The 25,676-nt window shown below is 33.8% G+C and overlaps 1 protein-coding gene across 2 annotated transcripts; it reads right to left on the bottom strand.

Annotated features, from left to right (window-relative positions):
• Positions 1-726: 726 nt before the first annotated feature.
• Positions 727-20,236, bottom strand: LOC127711449 (LHFPL tetraspan subfamily member 2a protein-like). 2 transcript variants are annotated; one of them, XM_052217518.1, is made up of 4 exons: positions 20,016-20,236; positions 18,071-18,143; positions 11,790-12,284; positions 727-1,428 (listed from the first exon to the last, which is right to left on the bottom strand). In XM_052217518.1, exons 3-4 carry the CDS (start codon positions 12,157-12,159, stop codon positions 1,214-1,216), a joined length of 585 nt encoding a protein of 194 aa, XP_052073478.1. In that variant the 5' UTR covers positions 12,160-12,284; positions 18,071-18,143; positions 20,016-20,236; the 3' UTR covers positions 727-1,213. The 2 variants fall into 2 exon arrangements, with proteins under 2 accessions (XP_052073478.1, XP_052073479.1); XM_052217519.1 differs by lacking the exon at positions 18,071-18,143.
• Between the last annotated feature and the right edge of the window lie 5,440 nt (positions 20,237-25,676).

The following is a 25,676-nucleotide window of genomic DNA, read 5'->3' as shown; positions in this document are numbered from 1 at the left end:
AGAAGTTATGGGGGAAAAAATCAACAACATTTTTTGTGTATATATATTATATATATAACTTATTTCCGAATGTTTGCAGCAAAAGAGTTATTTTCTTTTTGCAGCAACATTACCACAGTTATACTCGGACTATTTGGGTTTTTTTTTTTTGCTCGGATCACAAATAACACGATGAATTTTAAAAATATTTCTTTTTGACTAGTGACTGGAGTTATATTAAAAAACGTATTTAGTTAAATGTATGCCTAACAATATTCTTACACTTACAAATATCTTGATATTTTTACTGGAATTTGTGAGAATCAAGTTGTTTTTATTATTTCTACAGATTTTCATCTGATTTCCGGAGTGCATGTTGTGTTGGTCTGCCTTTATTAGATCCCACCTTGTCCTCAGAATTTTGTAATGCTTTTATTTTTACAGTAGAAACACCCTAACTTTTTACCAGATGAGCACGTAACTGCTGGGGAGCTAATCTGGCGACTTACAAGATGTGCTCGTGCTCGAAAGGTTATATGAAAGAGATCATCACATGCTCTGATCGGGATAAGTTACTTACTTTCTACTCCTCGTGTTTTCCTTTTTTCAAGAATAGATGAATAGAGCGTGAATACCTCTAAATACTACTATTATTTTTAATGGTGTTGCTACGGTGCTGTCACTTTGAAGCTTACAAACATCTCATTTTCTTTATATATATTTCAGTGAAATAGATTACAAACAGCATTTTATAAATAAATTTTATTAATAAAACGAAACAATCAAACAACTTGACAAATACCAACGATAACTGATCCATTTATTATTGCTTTGACACGATTAAGGCCTATTTAGCCTTGGAGATCATTATACAACAAATCATTCTAATATTGATAGTTTCTATCAAGCTTGTACACTACTCACTACTTATTCTACATGTTCTAGTTTTATAAAGCTAAATATCTTATACTATTGTAGACGGTTGTGATGGTTTTACCATTCTAGGTCATTTTTACTATTTGTACTAGACGTAAATATGCTAAATAACTCTAGTTGTTTAGCTCATCAGCAGTAATGTATTAGGAATTAATTTCATAAATGACTTCTGAATTTTTCATACACATTTATACCCTCTCGAAAAGCTTACATCCACTTTCAAGGTTTGTTATTATTCAGCTTGGTTTGTCTTTTGTTTTATGCTTTAGATTTTTCTAATAACTTCCGAAAATACTGATTAGGGCATTATGTCACGCCCTTTCATGTCTGTAAAACGAGATAGAACTGGACAAAACATGGCAAGACACGTCCCTGTTACAGCCAGTACAAAACTCCAGCCTATAGAGCAATCGTAGGCGTGGTACATAACGGACTTTGATCCACAGTACTGTCTTATAAACGATGATCCAAATCCAAGTGGATAAATAAATAATCCTGCAATCATTACCAGGACTGAAATATAGAAAACACGCTACACGTTACCAATATGATGAAAATGATAGTATATTGTGTGATATAAAATTTAAATTCAAGTGACAATATTTTCACAGACATAAGCCTAAGGTTTACATCTTACCTTGATTATTTTGAATTTTCGCGGTTTCTAGACAAATTTTTCCCTTTCTTATTTGGGTTTTATTGGGTTTCATTTAGTTTTTGTACGTTTGTTGTTGTTTTCCTGCTTTCTTTTCCATTCTATTGTTTGTTGAGTTTATTAATGTTTTAATGGGTGTCTCTAACATTTTTTTCTTTTTTGTTTGTGCAATATGAAGACAGACAGATCACAAAATTGAGAATGGAAATGGGGAATATGTCAAAGAGACAACAACCCGGCCAAAGAGCAGATAACAGTCGAAGGCCACCAATGGGTCTTCAACGCAGCGAGAAAATCCCGCACCCGGAGGTGGTCCTCAGCTGGCCCCTAAATAAAAATGTGCACTAGCTCAGTGGAAATGGACGTCATACTAAACTCCAAAACATATAAATGAACTAGAATTAAAAAAACATACAAGACTAACAAAGGCCAGAGGCTCATAAATCCAGATACAAAGACACAAACATGAAATTGAAAACTCGTTGACTCTAATGGAGTCAGATCCGGTGCAATAAGAAGACATGATAACACTGAATTTCATCCCGAACGACATTTGTGTTTGGGAATAAACTTCAAATATTCTGGAGACAGCATCAGACGGTTATATCTTCTTAACGTATATAATACTACGTTGAATTTTTATTTGTCGACATTTACGTTATTTAGCATTGATTCTATGTTGGAACATTCACATTATATTGGGAATTTGGCTTTCTTGCTAGCCATTGATGCATCATAAATTACATTGGTATTTTTGTGAATCAGAACAGTATGTTTGTTTCTATTTCATTAATAATCTACGATCCTGTCATTTTTTATATATGTTTATATTGATTGTTTTGGCTTCATTTGAATTTCCTTCCATATTTTGAAAATGATTGATTTTAAAATAGATAAAATTTCTTATTTCCGGATGGAAGCAATGCATCATCTACAGTTTCCGTTGTATTGATTACAATAATTGATATTGCTCGGATGTATATGATTAGGTTCATTTCTTGTCTCGTTATTAAATTAGAAAAATTCTGAAAGGTTAAATAATGTTTCATTGAAACTTTATAAACAATTTCAATGACTAATCCTAAAAGAAATAGTCGGAAGAAAAAAAGAAATATGACGAAAAATAATTGTTAACCACTTAAATCCCAGGTTTTTTTTATTACTTTTGTCTGTATATATGTTAGTTTGATTGTATGCCAACTTTTTCCAGCCATTTTATTCAAACAAACAAAAATTAAAAAATTACATTACCAATTTTTTTCCCATTTTCGATGACTTACAAGCTATTTTACTACCGTCTAAATGTGTATTAATCCGCGAAATGATGGAGGCGAGGTATTTTTTATACCCATACCTTTTACCTATTTTAGATATTTTTTTCCAGAGTTTGGGAAACTACTTTTGAACTATGTGAATAATAGTATCCTTATTCTAATTGCCTGTTACCTAGCTACAACAGGAAAAACTAGATAAAGTTTAAATTGTCCATCTAAAAATTCTTATTTCCTAATTTTCTGATTTATTCTTTTAATGTGTTGGTGTTTGATCTCAGACCATCAAAACATACCAGCAAGAAGACACAAAACTAAAACAAACACATGATTGGCCAAACTTGCCTTCTTATGTAAGATTTTAAAAGAGGCAGCTGATACAAGACAATAAAACATTTAAAGTCTACGAACAAATGACAAAACCATGGAAAAAAAGACAAATAAGTCTACAAAACACTATACAGAAACCTGAGCAACACGAAGCCCCAAAAAACAGGATGACCGCAGGTGCTCCGGAAGAATATAAAGCGGATCCTGCTATGCAACTGCTCAAATACAAATACAAATTCGGTAATAAGTCTCATTCGATGATGTCACATCGAGAAAAAGAGGAAGGGATTGTGGCTGCGACACTTGAAACATTTCCACGGCTATCTGTTACACAGATGTTCTATAAATGTCAACCAAATCATGATGGTGTCTGCAAAACTTTTGAAGGAATGACTCCAAGTTTACCATTAGGAACCCTTGGTTCAATATCTTCATTTAAAGCAGCAACCATTCTATCAAAGAAATTTTAATAGGAAAAGCAAGCTCTGAAAAAAACGTATCAGCTTGCAGATATGTACGACATATTCAGGTGCTGCTGTTTTGTTTCTAATAGAAATAGAAATTCTGAAATCATCTCTTTTGACGTAAAGTTTAGTCCTCCACCTACCCTCATTGTCTCCATGTTAGTCAATATATATAAAGCACACTTTTTGTCCTAGGTTAAAGTTGTCTTTTTGACATTGAAACATCTTTTTTATTTATATTGTGTCATAGATCAAACTTATTCGTTCAGTGTATATTTACTTGTTTTTGTGTATTGTCTTTTTGATCGAGTTAAGCCATTTCAATTAATTTCTTATTGTGTGTCTTTTTATGTTGTAATGTTAAACCACTGTTTCAGGTTAGGGTGAAGGTTGGCGCCTGTTAAAATGTTTAAACCCGCTGCATTTTTATGCACCTGTCCTAAGTCAGGACCCTGTTGTTCAGTGGTTGTCGTTTTTTGGTGTGGTTCATAAGTGTTTCTCGTTTCTGGTTTTTTATATAGATTATACCGTTGGTTTTCCTGTTTGAATTGTTTTACACTAGTCTTTTGGGGGCCCTTTATAGCTTGCTGTTCGGTGTGAGACAAGTCTCCGTGTTGAAGCCGTATTTTGACCTATAATTGTTTACTTTTTTCACATTGTGACTTTGATGGATAGTTGCCTCATTGGCACTCATACCACATCTTCTTATTTATATTTACTGTATCTGTTGTATCCTTTATTTCACGTTCGATTGGATAGATTTGTTCAACAAAGTCACACTAAAATGAGTGAGAAGACACCATCTATACAGCAGAAAGAAAAGTTTCAAGATAATGCTGTTTACTATTGACAAATTTATTTTCTTTGCTATTTGATGTCCAATTTGTAGATGAAAATAAATCCATGAAAAAACTCTCTGATAACGTAAAAACACAAGCATTGCCAGTAAAACGTTATCTGCGTGATGTAAGACCTATAAACTATAAGATATAGTTAACATCAAACTAAATATCATGTTAATACTGACACCAGTTACACCATTCAAAAGTATGTTTGTTTTCAAACGTTATAAATTAGCGATCGTAAGAGTTATTGATGAGAGAAAGCTGTACTTGAGAGATGATAGTATGCAGTCTGTAACGATCAATGTCTTATGGGAAAACACAATATTATGAGAAATTATGGAAGTTGTACAAATATGTTTACAATGTCTTACATGTATTATAGTAAAAGTAATAAACACTTACAAAACTATTTCGCATGTGTAGGAATTCTTATTGTAACGTCATGAAACTGTTTATACATGTATAAAATGTTTTGGCTGCCCTAACGTAATGAATTAAGAGTTAACATACAACATTGAAAACTACTGTGCTGTTTCCTTTATAGGTCGCTGCATTTGTGATGTATATGTTTATAAGTTAACGTAATTACTTTCCAAATATTTTATACTCAAATGGGAATTAAACGAGTCACGAAATATGACCAAATAAATACTAACGAGGAAGCAACTCAATACAATAACTAAAGTAAACATTTACAGGTCGATTTACCATCATGTTGAATAATGGAAAACACCAACAATGTATGAACAGCTCGAAATCCCAAATGGTCTAAATACGTGGTTAATAAATTCCACAAGGACGACCGGATGTCCGAAACCAGATTCCTGTCAGACACACACATGGGGAGAAAGCTATAATAAAAAGTCTCCTGTATCGCGGTCGGTAGAAGAACAAAGATTCAACTATTGTTGTGATGCCATGCAGCTAATTCTTTCAACAAGTTTGGATTTCCATTTCCAGAAACAATTCGTCATAACTATGTCTCAAAAATATATTTAAAAATGATATTCATATTATCGACATAAATGTAGCACTCAAGAAGACTGGGGGAATTGCCTGAACTACAAACGGAGCAGGGTAATAGTCACCCGCCATGCTGATCCAGACTCGACCAAATGTAACAACAGGGAATAGGACACAATCGTTTAATTAACAGAACAGACGATTAGTCTGGTATCTAACGGTCTAAGACCGCGAAACCTAGTTTCTTGTGAATTGAGACACGTCGTATTGGTCAACGAGCAATACCAAAAACACAATTGAACAAGAAAAGATATACCATTTGTTGATTTGACAAATACTTTTGTTTCTTCATTGCATGCTTATCTCTATAAATGTCGAATTAAGGGAGATATGGGGTATCACAACGATACTAAATTACACAAACAAAATGTACATCTAGAGCCTAAGAGGGTAAAATACAACCAGGTACGAAAGGAGATTTCGAACTCATAATATTCTTATAGAATAAGGTGTAACTACGGTGTTTGTATATCAATGTAAATATTGCATGTTGGAAAATCCAATCTATAATCATTTTCTGCTTATTTACAATTTAAAAGAACAAGTAATCATCAATCATAGAAGACATGCAATATTCCAATATGATAAATATACCTGATTATATAAAGCTAAATTATATAATACTTAGAGTATTGAACTCAATTTCTAAGTGTTGTTTACAGACTAAAAATCATTTATCAAAGACTGAACTTAAAGGCATATGTTTAGTTTTTATTTGTTCTTCGATTCCTTATTCGTGGGTTTTTTTTTATTAAAAGGACAAATGTTGCTGATAAAATGTTGAATGTATTTTTATTTGCATGAGCTATTTGAATTTTTGTCACATGATTGTTCTAAATCATTGTTTAGTTTAAATTTTTTTTAAACGTAAACCCCAACGGTTGACTTGTTTTAAGGAGTATGTTTGTTTGTACAGGATGTATAATTAAATACGCAGCCACGTCTGGTACGTGACTAATGCACAACTCTTAGAGGTAGCCTGTTTAAAAGCAAAATTCATATCTTTGTCCAACAGACACCAATTTTCAAGTGGAAATCCAAGTTTCCAGCCCTTCATTCCGGTCGACCCACCTTTCAGAACCGATCTATTTGATAAATCATTAATTTGTTCTCGTTTTTAAAGTAAATGAAATATTTATCACTGGACGTTAAGCAAGCAAAATTACTGTATCAGTCATACTTATGTGTAGATTGCTAGAAAAATTTTGAACATGTTTAGTTTACGTTAATAGTCAGCATGAAACTGTATTCATTTTTAGTTTAGTATGAGTGTAGTTTTATATATGTGTGCATGTGTGTATTTTTGTCTTCATCATTGTTGCTTGGTAGGATTTGCAAAATATTTGGACGCGTGACTATATATATTGTAGAATGCTGTATATAGACCTCTGGATGTCGTGTGGTTACTTTGACAACTGGATTGTTCGTAATATTTGTATCAGTTAAATCAAGGTCACCATCAATTTCGCATAAAACTTTCCAAAAGAGGGAAGTATATACCGGGGGCCAATCAGGAACCACAAGTCAAAAGAGGTTATTTTCGGATTATGAGTTTGTCACTTTGGTTTCTTTCACCTCTATTTTGTAGACGTTAAACGGAAACTAAGAAGTCAATAAATTGATCATGTCTGTTGTACAATCATAACTGTTCATTACTTTATGAGTCCGGCTGATTTATTTAATTGATGATAATTTAAACTTTTATCCTTTTGTTCACTATAAACTGACTTTATGGACTGTTTTATAACGTTATTTTATATCTTTACGTGCTTGAAACTCAATCGCTAATTACTATTGATAGAACTCTTTTATATTTCGAAGGACTCCAATTATCCAAATTCCTTTATCAAATAGTACAGACCATTGTAAATTAAACGCAATAATAACATTGATTAACTAATAGATTTATGTCGTTGTATAAAGGACAAGGGAGTATCATATTCATACGCAAAACAAAACAATGCAACATTCACTTATTTTATCAAACTTCATTTGTAGTTAAAGTATTTAACCATTCCATTGAAACTCAGTGAACGGTTATAGACAAATGCTTCAAATTAAAATGGAGATGATAGAGACCCCAATAGTTTAACCCATCCACATGTGCATGTGCCTGCCCCAAGTCAGGAACCTCAATTTTTTTATTTAAGAATATAGTGTTAACATGGTTAATGATAGATCTCTGATTGTTTCTGTTAAATTTCTTCACAACTTGTATAGACCTGGGTGATTAAAAGGTTGGCATATTGTCTGGACACCTGTCATTGTTTAGGACTGTATGTTGCCCTCTAGGTGTCTTATTGTGTAGACACCTGTCATTGTTTAGGACTGTATGTTGCCCTCTAGGTGTCTTATTGTGTAGACACCTGTCATTGTTTAGGACTGTATGTTGCCCTCTAGGTGTCATATTGTGTAGACACCTGTCATTGTTTAGGACTGTATGTTGCCCTCTAGGTGTCTTATTGTGTAGACACCTGTCTTTGTTTAGGACTGTATGTTGCCCTCTATATGTCTTATTGTGTAGACACCTGTCTTTGTTTAGGACTGTATGTTGCCCTCTATATGTCTTATTGTGTAGACACCTGTCATTGTTTAGGACTGTATGTTGCCCTCAATATGACATATTGTATAAACACCTGTCTTTGTTTAGGACTGTATGTTGCCCTCTATATGTCATATTGTGTAGACACCTGTCTTTGTTTGGTACTGTATATTGCCCTCTATATGTCTTATTGTGTAGACACCTGTCATTGTTTAGGACAGTATGTTGCCCTCTAGATATCTCTTTGTTAAGACTTGTCTTTAGGTAAATGTCACAATGACGTATATGTATTCACGATTGAAATAGTAAATTATTCTTTTTTTATCCCTTTTGGCCGTACAGCGCTTTGAGTGGTTCTAGAACAACCACCATTTGTTGTAAAACAGTTGTGCTCCCGTTAGTATTTTAGTTGGTGTTACCTAATCATCAACCACTTTCTGTTCTTTAAATAACATTTCAATTTTTTGTTTGAAAAATATTACTGCATAGGTATGTTGTCGGGGTCGGATTCAGACACCCCTCCCCTCCCTCCTCCAAACTCAAATCGCGGGAAAATCTCATGGAAAATCTCATTTCTTAATCATAAAATTAAATAAATGGGGAATGTGTCCATGGGACACAGATGGTGCCCCCGCTAGCATAAGACATTATAAAGGGACATAACTCAAGAACGGTAAAAGCGAAGTTACCCAAATTTGTACTTGATCTGAGTTTTGTAGTAATAAGCATTGTGTATAAGTTTCATAACATTTGGTTGAGGCAAACTAAAGTTAGAGGATGGAAACGAAAAGTTCAGCAATTTTTCCATTTTTAAAGGGGCATAACTCTAGAACGGTAAAAGTGACGCCACCAAAACTCAAACTTGATCTGCGTTTGTGGTAATAAGCATTGTGCATAAGTTTCATAACATTTGGTTGAGGCAAACTAAAGCAAGAGAACGGAAATGAAAAATTCATCAAGTTTTACATTTTGAAGGGCATAACTCTAGAAGTGACACCACCAAAATCCAAACTTGATCTGTGTTTTGTGGTAATAAGCATTGTGTATAAGTTTCATAAAATTTGGTTGAGGCAAACTAAAGTTAGAGAACGGAAACCAATTTTGGGACGTACGAGCATACGTACGTACGGACGGACGGACGGACGTACAGACGGACAAGGGTAAAACTTAATGCCCCCTCCGCTACGGCGGGGCATAAAAATAAAATCCGTTATCCTTGCCGAAGTTGTTAAGGTTGCACACCCACTAACCTCAAATCCTCGATCAGAGCCTTATTTTCATACACAACATTTTTGAATGTAAAACAAACAGATGATAAGGAAATAATCATTTTTCAATTAAATTAAGTCGTGAATAGATATAATGATAGCTCATTTTTGTTTCATACCTTCAGGTGTCACGTTAAAAAAATGCTTGCCTTATCTTTTTCTTCGTTTGAAAAATCCCAAGTTCATTGATATTTATTACCAATCTACCTCACGTGTAAATTGTGCCAGTAAGTATATTTACCTCACATGTAAATTGTGTCAGTAAGTATCTGGCTCACGTGCATAGTGCGTCATTTATTATCAATCTACCTCACGTTTAAAGTGTGTCAGTATGTATCTGCCTCCTCAGGTGTTAATTGTGTAAGTAAATAACTACCTCAAGTATAAATTGTGTCAGTAAGTATCTACCTCGCATGTAAATTGTGTCAGTAAGTATCTACCATACGTGTAAAGTGCGTCAGTAAGTATCTTCCTCGCGTGTAGATTGTATCAGTAAGTATCTACTTTACATGTATATTGTGTCAATAAGTGTCTACCTCACGTGTAAATTGTGTCAATAATATATACCTCACGTGGTAATTGTGTCAGTCAATATCTACCTCACGTGGTAATGTGTCAGTAAGTATATACCTCACGTGTAAATTGTGTCAGTAAGTATCTACCTCACGCGTAAAATGTGTCAGTAAGTATCTTCCATACGTGTAAAGCGTCAGTACGTTTCTTCCTCGGGTGTAGATTGTGTCAGTAAGTATCTACTTTACATGTATATTGTGTCAATAAGTGTCTTCCTCACGTGTAAATTGTGTCAGTAAGTATCTACCTCACGCGTAAAATGTGTCAGTAAGTATCTGCATCACGTTGAACGTGTGAACATTTAATTGCTTTCCATTAATTGTTTTTATTTCAAACCCATTACATCTGATTATTGTTATGTAAATCGTTATGCTATAATATTTCCCATCTAGATAAGATACCGGTATGTATGTATGTTTTTGCATTTCCAATTTAACAAATGGTACAAATTTACAACACTTTGCCATAAAAACCCTCCCTTGGCACTGATTACACAAACATAACATAATGTTTATGTTAACAGATAGTTAAGTTATTGGAGATACAATTAAGTTAGAACTACAAAAAACGTATAAATTGTGTTGTAGCAAATTGTTGTGTAAACGATATCTTGAAAAAAGATAAAGTATATTAAATTGATGAAATTGTTATCTCATGCGGTGTGTTACATCTTCTAGGAATTATTTTTTGCAATCCGCTAAACTAGTTAAATATTGACATATATATTTTTGAAATATTAGATTGCGGTAATTTGACCTTATTAAGATTCACCGATTCTTCCAGGATTTTCTCTAAAGGTTTCCTTTAAAGCTACAGTCGGTAAAGAGGTAATATAATGAGTAATTGTTTGGGGTTATGTTTACTAATTGTCTTGAGTGTTGTGACTGGTACCACATGACTGGTACTAACAGAATTGACTTACTTCAATCACAGTACCATCCAATTTGAATGTTGTTCAGCCCATGCTCAGTAATCGCAATGTGAAACTTTATCGGTGGCATCACTTATTTACGAAAATGTACGAGCATTTATTAAGCCCAATAATAATAGAGTATTGTGCTGCTATATGGGATACGAAGAAAATTCACGTTCATAAATTCTGTTTAGCACAATGCATGTTTAGGTTGCTATGTGTTGGTAAATACACATCCAATGCTGCAGTATTGGGAGACCGGTTACTGGGAGGCATATGATTGATACCGATGTTTTATACCCAAATTAAAGGAAGGTAGCAGTTTTGTTAGCTTTATCATGCAACTGAATGTCAATCAACCATCAATCAATCAATCCGCGCTTTATCATGCCACTGGACGTTAAGAACCAATAACCAATCAATCCGCTTAATCAACATTTAAGAGATATATTATTCAAACGATTATAGTGTGTATATGGTAAACAGATTTTATTTTTACTTTGACATAGTTTGAATGTATCTTATGTAATTTTTAACGTCTCAGATAACTCTGTATTTAAGGGCTTTTGTATGTAAACGTATAGGATTTTTTCTAAGAATTTATTAGTGTACAAAAAGTAAGACGCAAATAAATAATTGATTTGGCTTTCAATAATCGCTTCCTATATTTTGTTTTCTTAATATATTGATTTTATAGAACTTCTACCTATTTTACGGAAATTCAATAAGCTTTTAATTCAAATACATGTTTTTCTAATAATAAAAATCTGCTTTTATCTGAAAGGCTAACTGTTTCGTTAAATCAAACTGACCTCATAACAGCTACAAACTAGAAACATCTTGTATTAGCTGTCACCGTTTTGACAACTTACCTGTCATAAATGTTTCCGTTCTGGCAACCTTTTTGATACAAACTGGACATACCCTACCATAACTGTAACAGTTCTGACAACCTTCCAGCCATGACTATAAACGTTTCTAACAACTTACCAGCGACAAACTGGACATATCCTGCCATAACTGTAACAGTCCTGACAACATCACATGGTATACATGATGTACAGACTGCTAAGAATGCTCCGCATGAAAGTAGTACACATCCTGCTCCATATAAAACACACGCCGCCTGCCATGCTCCTGACGGCAAGTTTCCCAAATTGAAATATCCACCATAAAACTCACATTCCTGTTTTAGGCTTCCTCCGGGAAATACTGTTCTTGATAAACACAAACTTATCATTCCAAATGTATCTAACAGATTGGAACCAACAAGCCACACAGGTTGTACGAAGGCATACGTAGTTAAACCAGAAACCAGAACTGACAGGAATGCCCAGATAATTAGTACGGGTGATATCATGTCCTTAGTAAGATCATCGTTGACTTGTTACATCATCGAACAATTATTCCATTAGAACGGGTGGTATCATGTCCTTAGTAAGATCATCGTTGGCTTGTTACATCATCGAACAATTATTCTATAGTCTATAAAGTAAATTGAACAATTATTCTATCACTTATAAAGTAGAATGAGCAATTATCATATAGTCTACAAAATGTCTCTGAATTCACATATACAATGTTGTATATAATTTTAGATTATTAATATGTCATATTTTTACATTAAAACTACACTTGCCCATGCAGAAACTTTATATTAACACTTAATCAAATTTCCCATCCTTAAATATCGTCTTTTTTGACAGGAAGTAATTGCAGTTTTACTTCTTGTGAATTCCAAAGTTTAGAGTTGTTTTATTTTCGTACGTCATTGTTGACTTGATCAAACAAAGAATAAAAGTATAGCAAAGTGTCGATTCCCCAATCATCCCACAGATCAATATAATTGTTGCATTTTTCTCAGTAATTCCGAGCCTAGCTGTTGATTCACATTACAGGTTGTCTGTGTTCGATTATCAACGAGGAATAAATGATAGCATTAATGGAATCTAAAGTGAGAATCGCTATTTCAGGCAAATGTTTTTTACTTTAAATACAGAGAAAAACTCCATCGTATCGAGTACGGATTATTAAAGAATGATAAATGTTTAACTTTTGCATAAGAATGTAATTATCTTGTTTGGTAATTCAGCCATCTGATTGACAGATACAGTTTTAATGGAGATAGATGGCATGATATGCTTTAAAAGACGATTATTCTGGAAAAAACGGATTTTGTGTAATCAGGCAATCTCAAATTAAAAGTTCGATAAAGTCTCCCAGCGATTGTTTAGACGGCATGGTTCTGTAAATAAGAGATCGTGAGACTTCTAGCAACTAATGTCTAGCAACAAAACATTTGACGCGACGTTGTCAAATGTTTGTCTGTATTTGTATTGTGACTATATATTAGACTCAGAGCCAAATCTAGTATGCGCACCCTTTTTATTTATTGCAATCTTTCTATTCTGGTATCAATTGGTCAATTTCTTATTTAGATAGTCTAGCTTACAATAAAAAAATATTTTTTATGTATTCTACATTCTTCTTGACACTATTTACCATACTTAATAAGCTGGAATGATGAATTATTATCAATAATCAGACCAAGGCAGTTTACGTTTAAAACAACTTGCTTCTTTAGAGAGAAGGGAAGTTCCATTTTAAGACGATCTAGGTATGTGGCCGAAATAACTTTATCCTATTATAATGACTGCGGCTTCAAATTTCACTGCGAATATTAAAGAGTCTTTGTAATATGCGTTCAGCAATCTTACACAGATCCTTAAATTTAAAATGTTATTCAGCGCTGCTTATTGCTGTTGAAAGCAGGATTTCAAATTTGTCATGTTTTTATTAAAATATTTTATTGAGTAACATCTATATTAATAAAAATAAAATAATATGTATTAGAAAGAAAAATATATATAAATACTTCTCAAAGAGTTTGGTTTTGGTTATGAATGTCCTTCATTAGGCTTACACATTTTTTAGGATAATTACTCAGATTTTTTCATAATCTAGCAAAATTGCAATTTTATTCATAATTTGGTCAAATGTTCGGCAAACGCAAAAATGTTGTTAAAACCTTAAAGTACACATATGGATCTATGATTATGTGAATTTCGGTAAAGGAATTTTAGAAAACGAGCCTGAAGTGAACTGTGTATCTTATTTTGTTGTTGTTGTTATCGGTATTATTAAATGTATTATTGGTATCCATATTTTATTAATCTGAACAGCCATTACACTGGATTCATTGCAATCAGCGAAAGATTGTTTTGATCCTTATGTGTCTTGTGGACGCAGGGCCTGGGCTGTCGGTCATAAAACTTTACTCAGTACTCGAAACACTCAATCCAGTGTTTTGATAAGTTGAATTTCGAGTTTTGAGTACGATAATTGTACCCGAAAATTTTATGAGCGTAAGGCCTTGGTGGTCTCAATGTATCTTGCTCTCATCGAGTACGGTAGGTTGTATGTTCGAACCAAAGCCGGATCAAACTACAGACTTCAAAATTGATATTTCTTGCTTCTCCGCTAAGCACGCGGCATTAAGAAGCAAGAGTAAAGACTGGTCGGCTCGCAGTCAGAATAAAGTTTCCGGGTAGGTTGACATGTCTTCCCGCTAACTGTTACCTTGTGAACTAGCATGTTAAAAATTTGGCTCAGAGTGTCGGTCTAGTACAAAGCAAATCAGCTTTAACGTTCATTATATGCTTTAACATGTTCTCGTCCTGAATATGCATTGAAATTGCTGCTGGGCATGAACTTGACAGCCATCCATTATCATCATTTAGTGAACGCCTTTAATTGGCAATAACATACTAATTGTCTATGGCGTTTGCTTCAGTTCTAGGATTTTATTTGATATTATGGGCTTTTTTTTACTACAACTTGATTTGACTCTAGGACTTTTTTACATTAAAGCCTTTTCATTATGTGTAATTTGATTTAAATTGCTAGTCCTCCACATAAGGTATCGTAAATTAGAGTTTGTTCGCACATAACAGTGCTAAGTAAATTGACTTTGATAAATTCCAGCTATATTAAGCAGGATAATTACACGTCCCTGGGAGAATAAAATAACTACCTATAAACAGTAATTGCATTTACATGAATAACAGTAAAACAGTCAACAAGTTTCCCAGAGGTCGTATATCTACAAGGCATTCTTTATCAGTATTGATTGGCGCATTGATAAAGTTACTTGTTGGCATCTTTAGAGGAAATTTGATTTGTCTAGAGATCTGTAAATCTACAATCATATTAAGTAAACTATATACATATAAACTTGTCCATGGTAACCTCGTAAGTATTCGGTCCTTTCATAAGACTCAGTTATAAATTTCTGCTTATGGTTATGATAAATGAACTTATGAATTTTCAAATTGATAACCTCATTATTTATTGTAAGTTAAATAACTTGTAAATGTTTTATTAGTTAGCACTTTAACTGTTGGGAATTGGTGAGTTATATATATATATTTATTGTGAAACTACCCCTTTACAACGGGGGCAAGCGCCAGCGGGGTACGGGCACCTGCGTCATCAAAAAAGACATCGTAGTATTTACTAACAACATTATATGATTGTAATAAAAATGGTACAAGATGCTTGCAAATATTTAAAAGTCTAATAAATACATTAACGCTAAAATATCATAATATATTGGTTATTTCGTAAAAGTACATTACAGTAACAATTTCATATGCATATATAATTGGGAATCTTTCGTCCATAAATTAAAGATTAAAAATTTCAATCTTGAAACTAAAAACGTTCGCACAAAGTTCAAGATATTATACATTGGAAATTTTATCAAGTAGAAAAGAACGTTCATTCATAACGTCTACAAGGTATTTTTTCACGATCTTATCTAAACTATTACCTAAGTCGGGAGAATACAAGTAACCCAGATCACCTATCATGAACTGTATTTGTGTTAAGGGCGGCAACTCTGAAAAACAGATATCCATTTTTAAACTCTCAAAACATGCTTGTGTTTCAGTACTCGTTCTTTTCCTGATAGCCGAGAAAGAAGGACAATCTAACATAACGTGAAAGATATTCTGAGTCGCATTTGATGAACATAACTGACACTCGTTATTTGTTATCAGATTCATTCGTTGAAGGTTGCATTTATAGGCAGACAATTCGTTCTCGCCAAAAATTTTAGCCTTGTTGAGCGGAAATCATCAACATTTGATAGATACGGCTGCTTACGTTTAACAACCACAAAGGATTGGTACAAATTTAGGCTACTCTTTCCTAAAATATTAGATAGTTGAGTATTGGTCGTTTAGTTACCATGAAGTTTATTAAAGATATTTACGTTTATGTTTCCATTTGCATAATGGTCAAGACCCGCAGTCTGTAGAATAGTTTCGATATTTTCTATATATTTCCATTCATTTATTTAACAGGTATAATTTCATTTAGGATAATTTTAGACAGCCGATTATCGGGCAGGTTTTTTAATCTAGCGTAGTATGCAATTCTTTGTCTATCCATAAATCTATTTATTGACTCCCAGCCAAATTCAGCTAGATGAATGTGTTTAGGATGATTTTCTAGTAATTCGATACATTTCTGGGATGACGGGAACCATATTGAACATCCGTACGTCAGTGATGGACGAATAGCCGACATCCACAGAGAATGTCCAAAATTTATACGATTGAAATCCCCATGATCATCTAAAATACGAATTGCATGATTTATTTTCCGTTGAAAATTTTCTTTCAGTTACTGCTCTAAATGGTATGTAGATTTAAGGGATCTTGAAAAATATACGCCTAAATATTTATATTCATTTACTTCTGCGATGAGATTATTCCCAAGATACCATTTTTTATCTGATTCTTTCTTTTTACCTGTAACCAGAACCTTCGACTTGGATGAATTAAACTTTAAGCTCCATTTTGAGACAAATTTATGCGCTATGTTTAAAAGAATTTACCTTGAATTTGAATATTTTATGTTTTGTTTTTCTAACTGATGGTCACTGATAAGTTAAACATTTTGTTATTCTGCCTTTAAACTGAGTTCAATGTTTTGTTATTTGACCTTGCTATTGTTATGGGTGGGTGGGGTGGGGGTATTGTTATGGGTGGGTGGGGGGAAGGGGGTATTGTTATGGGTGGGTGGGGGGAGGGGGTATTTGTTATGGATGGGTGGGGAGGGGGTATTGTTATGGGTGGGGGAGGGGGTATTTGTTATCGGTGGGTGGGGGAGGGGGTATTTGTTATGGGTGGGTGGGGAGGGGGTATTTGTTATGGGTGGGTTGGGGAGGGTCGTATTGTTATGGGTGGGTGGGGGGAGGGTGTATTGTTATAGTTATATATAAAAGACACCAAAATGACAAAAAAAACACTTCAAACGAGAAAACTAACGGCCTGATTGATGTACAAAGCAAAAAACGGAAAACAAATATGATATACAGAAACCAACGACAACCAATCAATTACAAATTCCTGACTTGGGACAGGCACACACATAATGTGGCGGGATTTAACATGTTTGCTGGCGCCAGACCATCCCCCTAACCTGGGACAGTGGTGTAACAGTATGACATAAGAACAAACTATAAAAATCAGTTGATAAAGGCTAAACTCATCAGATCGAATGTGCACTTCACAAGATCGTACATTGTTCTTAAGGTTTCAATTTTGAGCATACTCTTAAGTTAGATAAATTGGTGTATAGGACGGCATATTATCTAAACATAGCATGAAGTTATTTTGAACGATCTTTGGTACTGTATTGTTTAGTAATCCATTATACCGACATCAAAGTTTTTATTTTCTTTTTTTCCTAATTTTTTTTTTCTAAACTTTATTTCCTTTTACGTTTTATATCTTTTTTTATGTTATTGTTTTATTCTATTGGTTAAAATTGAAAGGGGATGCTTAAATCAGGAGCCTCATCAGTTGTTGTCTATGGTAACAGGATCCTGGTGGGTTTTTTATGAAAGAAGAAAATTGAAAATAAAAATCTGTCTTGAAAATGCGTCGAACTCTAAAATACATATGAAAAAAACAAAAAAAAAAGCAAAAAAGCATCAAGGATGGACAAGGGTATAGCAATGTAGTCATTCCTTCGCCTTCTCCAATTTGGTATTGAAACCCTCGCTAAAGCAAGGCGTCCGTTATGCTGTCCGGGATGTATACGCAGCCATGTCTGGATGTAATAGGGACGTTACGTGTCCAGCTCCCTGTACGCTCAAGAACCATTGCATTGACTCTTTGAGGGGTGCGTACATGAGCTTTTGCAAGATAAATCTGCCCCAGATATAATAGGTTTTTTAATTTCTGTTAAAAGAGCCATACCTTTCATTGATTTGCCGTGATTTCCATTTTGGAATGGTAAATCTAAATGACGACGGTCAATGTATTATACTTCCTGTAAATATAAACATTTAATGAAAGAAAGGATGATTATAATATTTTTCTACTTAATGAAACGTCAATTATATGACCGCAAATTGCACGGGTAAGAAATAAAAATAAACTGCCCGGAAATAAGAGCACTTACCGTTATGGTTTTCCGATTATATCTAATATCTGAAAAGACCAATGCTGAATACGTAAAGGGAAGATTAATCAGTAACCTATGTATAATATTGGAATATATAATGACATCAATACTGCATTTACTATAGATCGAAACGTTTACAACAGTTTTGTAGTTAAATAACCATGACTCTGTATCTGAAAATTAATGTTTAATTCTAGGGATGGACCTTTTTATATTATCGAGTAAATATTTTCAGTCAGCCAAAAGAAAATCATACTGTTAATTTTTCAAATTTTTAATTAAATGGAGAGATCAAGAAAAAGTTTGAAGTCTGTGAACTTATTCTTCACACTATTGAATTTAAGTGTTTTTTTCTTCTGCGGAATAAGGTGACACCATTGTCCCTACCATTCAACTATTGAATTAATACAATTACTGCTTTCTATAATTAGCAAAAACTCAATATCTCTAGCGTTTGTAGTATTCGTGCAAATATTTCGAACTTATTCAAAAAGCCTACTTTACTTAGGATCATTTGAGTAAAAGAAAAAAAGCAATTAAAACACATTTTTTGAGTAAGTAAATTTGTGGGTGGAAGGCCAATATAAAGTATGTTAATAAAAAACTCTAGCTGATAGTAAAAACAAATTAACATAAGTGAGGCGCGTCTTGTATGTAATCAACATGGACAATATCACCAAAGATACTAATCAGACTTAAAACGTACATCAGACGCCTGTTTCTTTTACACAAGACTCGTTAAGGGCTTTCGGATCAAAACAATTGAAAGGTCAATTCAAATTAAAAAAGTTGAAAAGCTTTAAAAACTATAATTAAAACAGTCATATAGAAAGAAGATGTGGTATGATTGCCAATGAGACAACTCTCCACAAGAGACCGAATGACACAGAAATTAACAACTAGTCATGCAAAACCTGATCGCTTCGAATAATTCAACATTATAAACTGTAAATTTACATAAAATGAGTGTATTAATAATATTTCTTGTCATCACATGGAGAGTTAAATACTGGGCTGGGGATACCCTATATAATTCTCTTTCCTTTTATTGAAAATGAACGACGACATTGCCTTATCTTTTCTATACAAAATAATATCAACAGAAATGTTTGGCGTTTTGCTTGCTTTTATTTTTTCTAAAATGAAAAATATATCAACCTAAAAGCATAATGGAAAAGACATGATATGATTATCAAATCATGACACAAACTTTCATTCCTGTTCTTCATATTTTGTTGCAAAGAAACAAGTCAAACAATACACATACTAAATTAGCCGGACGGTTACAATACTTTTCTTCGAGTATTTCTCGAAGTCGTATTCCATACTTGCGTTTTCCCATATAAAAGCCTTTTTATAAAACCTGAAGTATTCTGCTGAATTTAAATAACGTAATTTGACTATTACAAAATAGGATTAAATATAATGTTTTTAATTTAGGAAACATATATTTCATAACAAGACCAATATCTAACGGATATATTTGAAATTAACTTAAATCAGAGGAAATTTGTACTGTGAAAAAAGACCTGACTGCAGCCAAACAACCTACGGTTATATAAAAATACTACCTTATGTAAAAGTAGACCTGACTGCAGCCAAACAACTTACGATTACATAGAAAAACAACCTTATTCACTAGAACTTAAGCTTGTTATGTTATACTAATTTATAGCTAAACCTATACCGAACGACTTTTAAAAAGGCAGACTTTGTAATCATGTATAAATAACTTACCTCTTACGTACACTATAACATTTCCATTGATGTTGTAAACAAAACCTTCAATATGTTTTACCATATAGTGATTATATCCTGAAAGCAACAGAAGCGACTTTGAATGTAACTAACATGTTTTTAGAGCCTTTTATATCCAGTAATAAGTTTTACATGAGAATTTAGTTGTAGCGGGAAGGTAAATCAATAAATCCGCGGGAAAACCATTTGTAGTAACATTTGGAAGAAAAGGGTTCAATCATCGGCTTTTAACTGCTAAAAGATTTTCAATTAAATTTGATAAATTGATAATAGTCGTGTAAAATTTGCATTTGAAACTTCTCGATCGACTTATTTATTAAGATGCAGGAAATAATCGAATCAAAAGGCGAAGAAATACAACATCCATTGACATTATAATCAATCATACAAGATGTAAGAACAGATAACATTCAAAATGAATCGTTCCATGGTTACTTTTTCTTACTTTTTTTTAATTTTGGACCATTCAACCATGGCTAAACTTACTTGTTGCATATCTATATACAGTAATGGTGTCATTCGTTGTATTTGCTACACTGATTTTAAAACAAAAGAGAGGTGTCCAAATTTTTCTGAATTTATTTCATTCCAGTGCCATTTTCAAAAAAGCTTTCAATCTTTCCTACAATTTACAGTATCATAGCTCTGTGTATATATTTGAGGTTCTTACATAACAAAAATACCGAACTCCAAGTGAAATTCAAAACGGAAAGTCCCTTATCAAATGGCAAAATCAAAAGCTGAAACACATCAAACGAATGGAAAACAACCGTCATATTCCTGACTTGGTACAGGTATTTCCTTATGAAGAACATGGTGAATTAAACCTGGTTTTATAGCCATCTAAATCTCTCACTTGTATGACAGTCATATAGATTTCCATTATATTGACAACAATGACGATGTGTGAGCCAAATATAGACATAATAGGTGAAAATGTCAAATATTGGGGTACAAGTGCATGTTTACGCTATATCTGACATTCCTCTTTTTAAAATAGATTCCCATTTGTGGTCTATATATATTTGTCAATTTGTCATACATATAGGTTATTTGACGTCATACTGAACTTGGATAAATGATGAGATTAGAACGAGCGAATTACAATTTGACCAAAAAGAGACCAAAAAATATCATAAAACAAAACAAATACAAAAAACAGCAAACCAACCAAGCAAAAACCAAAAATGAAAATAGAGCTAGGATATAAAACCTCAAAAGAAAATTAAAAAGTCTGAAAGATGAAAAATAAAAACGTATGAGATGGCTTAAAATTTGAGAAATGTGTATTTACTTCGTCTCTCCCTGGCTATCCTCTTTATCTTCGTCCCTCCCTAGCTATTCTGTTTAACTTCGTCCCTCCCTGGCTATTCTGTTTGACTTCGTTCCTCCCTAGCTATTCTGTTTAACTTCATCTATCCCTGACTCTTCTGTTTAAAGTATTTATTGAATGTTCCAAATTAACCTACTTGTTTCTAAACCCTCACCTTTGAGTTGACTGTGATTTCAATTTGGATAAGTGATCGTTCATATCAAATTACCTACCTTCGATATTTACGGAGAATCTGGGTACTGAATCTGCTTTATACAGGATATATCAGTCATGTTAATATTAAAGTACATTGCACCACCAAAAGATCACAACTTGGATAATTTGCATGTCTACAAGCATTAACATGAGAGAAGTCTTTTCTTACATTATTGTAGGCCATTAAATTATCTAGCATGGTCAGTTAAATGCCAAGCTTGTTCGTGTTAAATTGGAAAATCGTGTTTTGTATTGATGGGAGGTGAATTATCTTTGAAGTGACTATAAACGATTGCCTATATAGCACAGTAATCATTATAGTTTTTACGATAGTTTATGATTTTGTATGAAATAAAAGACAAGAATGTCTGTATTAGATAAAAGTATAATTGCTGATAGTAATTATGTAATGTGAAAAATAAATAAAATAAACGAATAAATCAAAATAGTTGCCATTAAATTTAATGTCTCTATTAGGAATATTGGAAATCAGAAAGGGGTAAATAAGTTTTTAATGTATCGATTATTAAGTAACATTCTTGCAATACTGCAGAAACCAATGATAATCCTCGTAAAATGTATATGTAATATGCAAGTTGGGTGATACAGAAATCGGTGAGAAGTAATGCCGATGATTATTAAGAACAGAAAAAAGATATATACAGTGTTTGAGTTTTTTTTTTTAGGTAAAGGCCTAACCCTAATATATAACCCCGTTTTTTGTGAATTTCATGTTGCTTAGTCTTGAGTTTTCTATGTAGAGTATTGCGATAGTTGTTTGTCTTTTCCTCTTTTTTCGTTTTTTTGCCATCATGGTATTGTCGGTTTTTGCCATCTTGGTAATGTCGGTTTTGCCATCATGGTATTGTCGTTTTTTGCCATCATGGTATTGTCGGTTTTTTGCCATCATGGTATTGTCGGTTTTTGCCATCATGGTATTGTCGGGTTTGCCATCATGGTATTGTCGGTTTTTGCCATCATGGTATTGTCGGGTTTGCCATCATGGTATTGTCGGTTTTTGCCATCATGGTATTGACGGTTTTTTTGCCATCATGGTATTGTCGGGTTTGCCATCATGGTATTGTCGGTTTTTGCCATCATGGTATTGTCGGTTTTTGCCATCATGGTATTGTCGGTTTTTCACCGACTTATGATTTGTACGTTCTCTTTTTTTCGCATTATAGATCTACAAAAGTTCTTTGATAGCAAGGATGACTTTTCATGCTGACGACGGACTACTAGCCATAAGGTTTTCAAAAAAAAGATACAGATAGAGCATATGTAAGGATATATTGTTGCTAGCATGTGCACTTTGCAACATCAGATGAAATCGAGCCTTGCATTGTTCATCGAACCAAATGGTCCTCTTTCTATTCTTTTGACCACCAATTTTCCATTTGTGTTTTTACCGATGATTTTTTTTCCAAAATCGTTCACTTTTGACTTGTCTAATTTTAAGAAAATATTCGTGTAATATTTTTAGAATCAGACAAATGGAGATGTGATATATTCCCTGTGGTTATCAGATGTAATGGTTGAACAAAAGTCTCGTGACATTTATATGTGTGATCAGCATATTATACTGTTAACAAGTATGAGATTTCACAAACTGATTACATTTGGAACCAACGGGAATGGTTTTGAATGCAATAAACATGTTTCTCAAGCCTTTTATTTTCAGTAACAAGTTTAACATGAAAATTAAGTGGTATCGGAAGGAGGATCAATAAATCCGCGGGAAAACCATTTGTTAAAATATTTGGACGAGAGAAGATTCAATCATAGTCAACTGCGAAAGGATTTCCACTTCATTTGACAAGTAAGCACTTATCAAGTGTAACTTTGAAAAACATTATTACTTTTTAGTTGCATTAAAACATGTATGATATTGGATAAATGATGTTATCAAAGATAAATAAATGTTCAATATGCGAACACCATATAAATGATAAAGATGCAACACTATAAAACGGACATATACAAAACAATTTTCATTATGCATTTACATTTAAGGTTTTTGATTTCGACATGAAGAAAAAGAAATTGATCTTACTTTGGTTAACACAATCATATCAGTGTTTTTTAACTGTTTCCTTTAAACATGCCCTCGTTTCGTAACATATCCTACGACTGCAATTGATCGTAATTCATGAACAATTCAGAATACTTACGATCATTTTTATCCACCATTTTCTACATAAGGAAATGTATGTACCAAGTTAGGAATATGACAGTTGTTTTCCATTCGTTTGTTGTGTTTGAGCTTTTGATTTTGCCCTTTGATAAGGGACTTTCCGTTTTGAATTTTTATTGGAGTTCGGTATTTTTGTTATTTTATTTTTTAGTCATACGATTATATGTGAAACGCAGACCTGGATCTTAGATACGAGGGAGAAGATACCAAAGGGTAGTCAATAACAAATGTCGATTGATTCATTGATTGATTTTTGGTTGTTTAACGTCCAGTTGCAAATACTTTTATGCATGTTCAGGACGAGAACAACTGAACAATAAATTACAATAGGTATGTCCTGTGATAGAGATCGTCAGGGATGAATTTCTGTTAAATTTTAGCTGCCACTGGAAAATGATGCTATATTGTAGAGTGACGGAAATGTTAACTTGACTGGCCACTTGCGGACAACTCAAAGAGTTGTTGCAAGGGTTCTTAATGTGCAGAGAGCATGCCACTCTCTTTACATGAGTCGTCGGATTTAATTAACGTCGCCATACTGACCGGACGCGGCTGTGTACTTTTACATCCCAAACAACTAAACGGACGCCCTCACTTTGACAAGTGTGTTCCAGCCAGTCGAAAGAAGACCAAAGTGACAACATGTCTATTCCCCAGTCACCCATTGAGGTACTATATGTGGAAGGTGACAACATTTCTATTCCCCAGTCACCATTTGAGGTACTATTTGTGGAAGGTGACAACATTTCTATTCCCCAGTCACCATTTGAGGTACTATATGTGGAAGGTGACAACATTTCTATTCCCCAGTCACCATTTGAGGTACTATATGTGGAAGATGACAACATTTCTATTCCTCGGTCACCATTTGAGATACTATATGTGGAAGGTGACAACATTTCTATTCCCCAGTCACCATTTGAGGTACTATATGTGGAAGGTGACAACATTTCTATTCCCCAGTCACCATTTGAGGTACTATATGTGGAAGATGACAACATTTCTATTCCTCGGTCACCATTTGAGGTACTATATGTGGAAGGTGACAACATTTCTATTCCTCGGTCACCATTTGAGGTACTATATGTGGAAGGTGACAACATGTCTATTCCCCAGTCATCCATTGAGGTACTATATGTGGAAGGTGACAACATGTCTATTCCCCAGTCATCATTTGAGGTACTATATGTGGAAGGTGACAACATGTCTATTCCCCAGTCATCCATTGAGGTACTATATGTGGAAGGTGACAACATTTCTATTCCTCGGACACCATTTGAGGTACTATATGTGGAAGGTGACAACATGTCTATTCCCCAGTCATCCATTGAGGTACTATATGTGGAAGATGACAACATTTCTATTCCTCGGTCACCATTTGAGGTACTATATGTGGAAGGTGACAACATGTCTATTCCCCAGTCATCCATTGAGGTACTATATGTGGAAGGTGACAACATGTCTATTCCCCAGTCATCCATTGAGGTACTATATGTGGAAGGTGACAACATGTCTATTCCCCAGTCATCCATTGAGGTATTATATGTGGAAGGTGACAACATTTCTATTCCCCAGTCATCCATTGAGGTACTATATGTGGAAGATGACAACATTTCTATTCCTCGGTCACCATTTGAGGTACTATATGTGGAAGGTGACAACATGTCTATTCCCCAGTCATCCATTGAGGTACTATATGTGGAAGGTGACAACATGTCTATTCCCCAGTCATCCATTGAGGTACTATATGTGGAAGGTGACAACATGTCTATTCCCCAGTCATCCATTGAGGTACTATATGTGGAAGATGACAACATTTCTATTCCTCGGTCACCATTTGAGGTACTATATGTGGAAGGTGACAACATGTCTATTCCCCAGTCATCCATTGAGGTACTATATGTGGAAGGTGACAACA

This window comes from Mytilus californianus, unplaced genomic scaffold, assembly GCF_021869535.1.
Source record: "Mytilus californianus isolate M0D057914Y unplaced genomic scaffold, xbMytCali1.0.p SCAF_8, whole genome shotgun sequence".
NCBI classification, from domain to species: Eukaryota; Metazoa; Mollusca; class Bivalvia; order Mytilida; family Mytilidae; genus Mytilus; species Mytilus californianus.
This window is presented reverse-complemented; position numbering and strand designations above follow the sequence as displayed.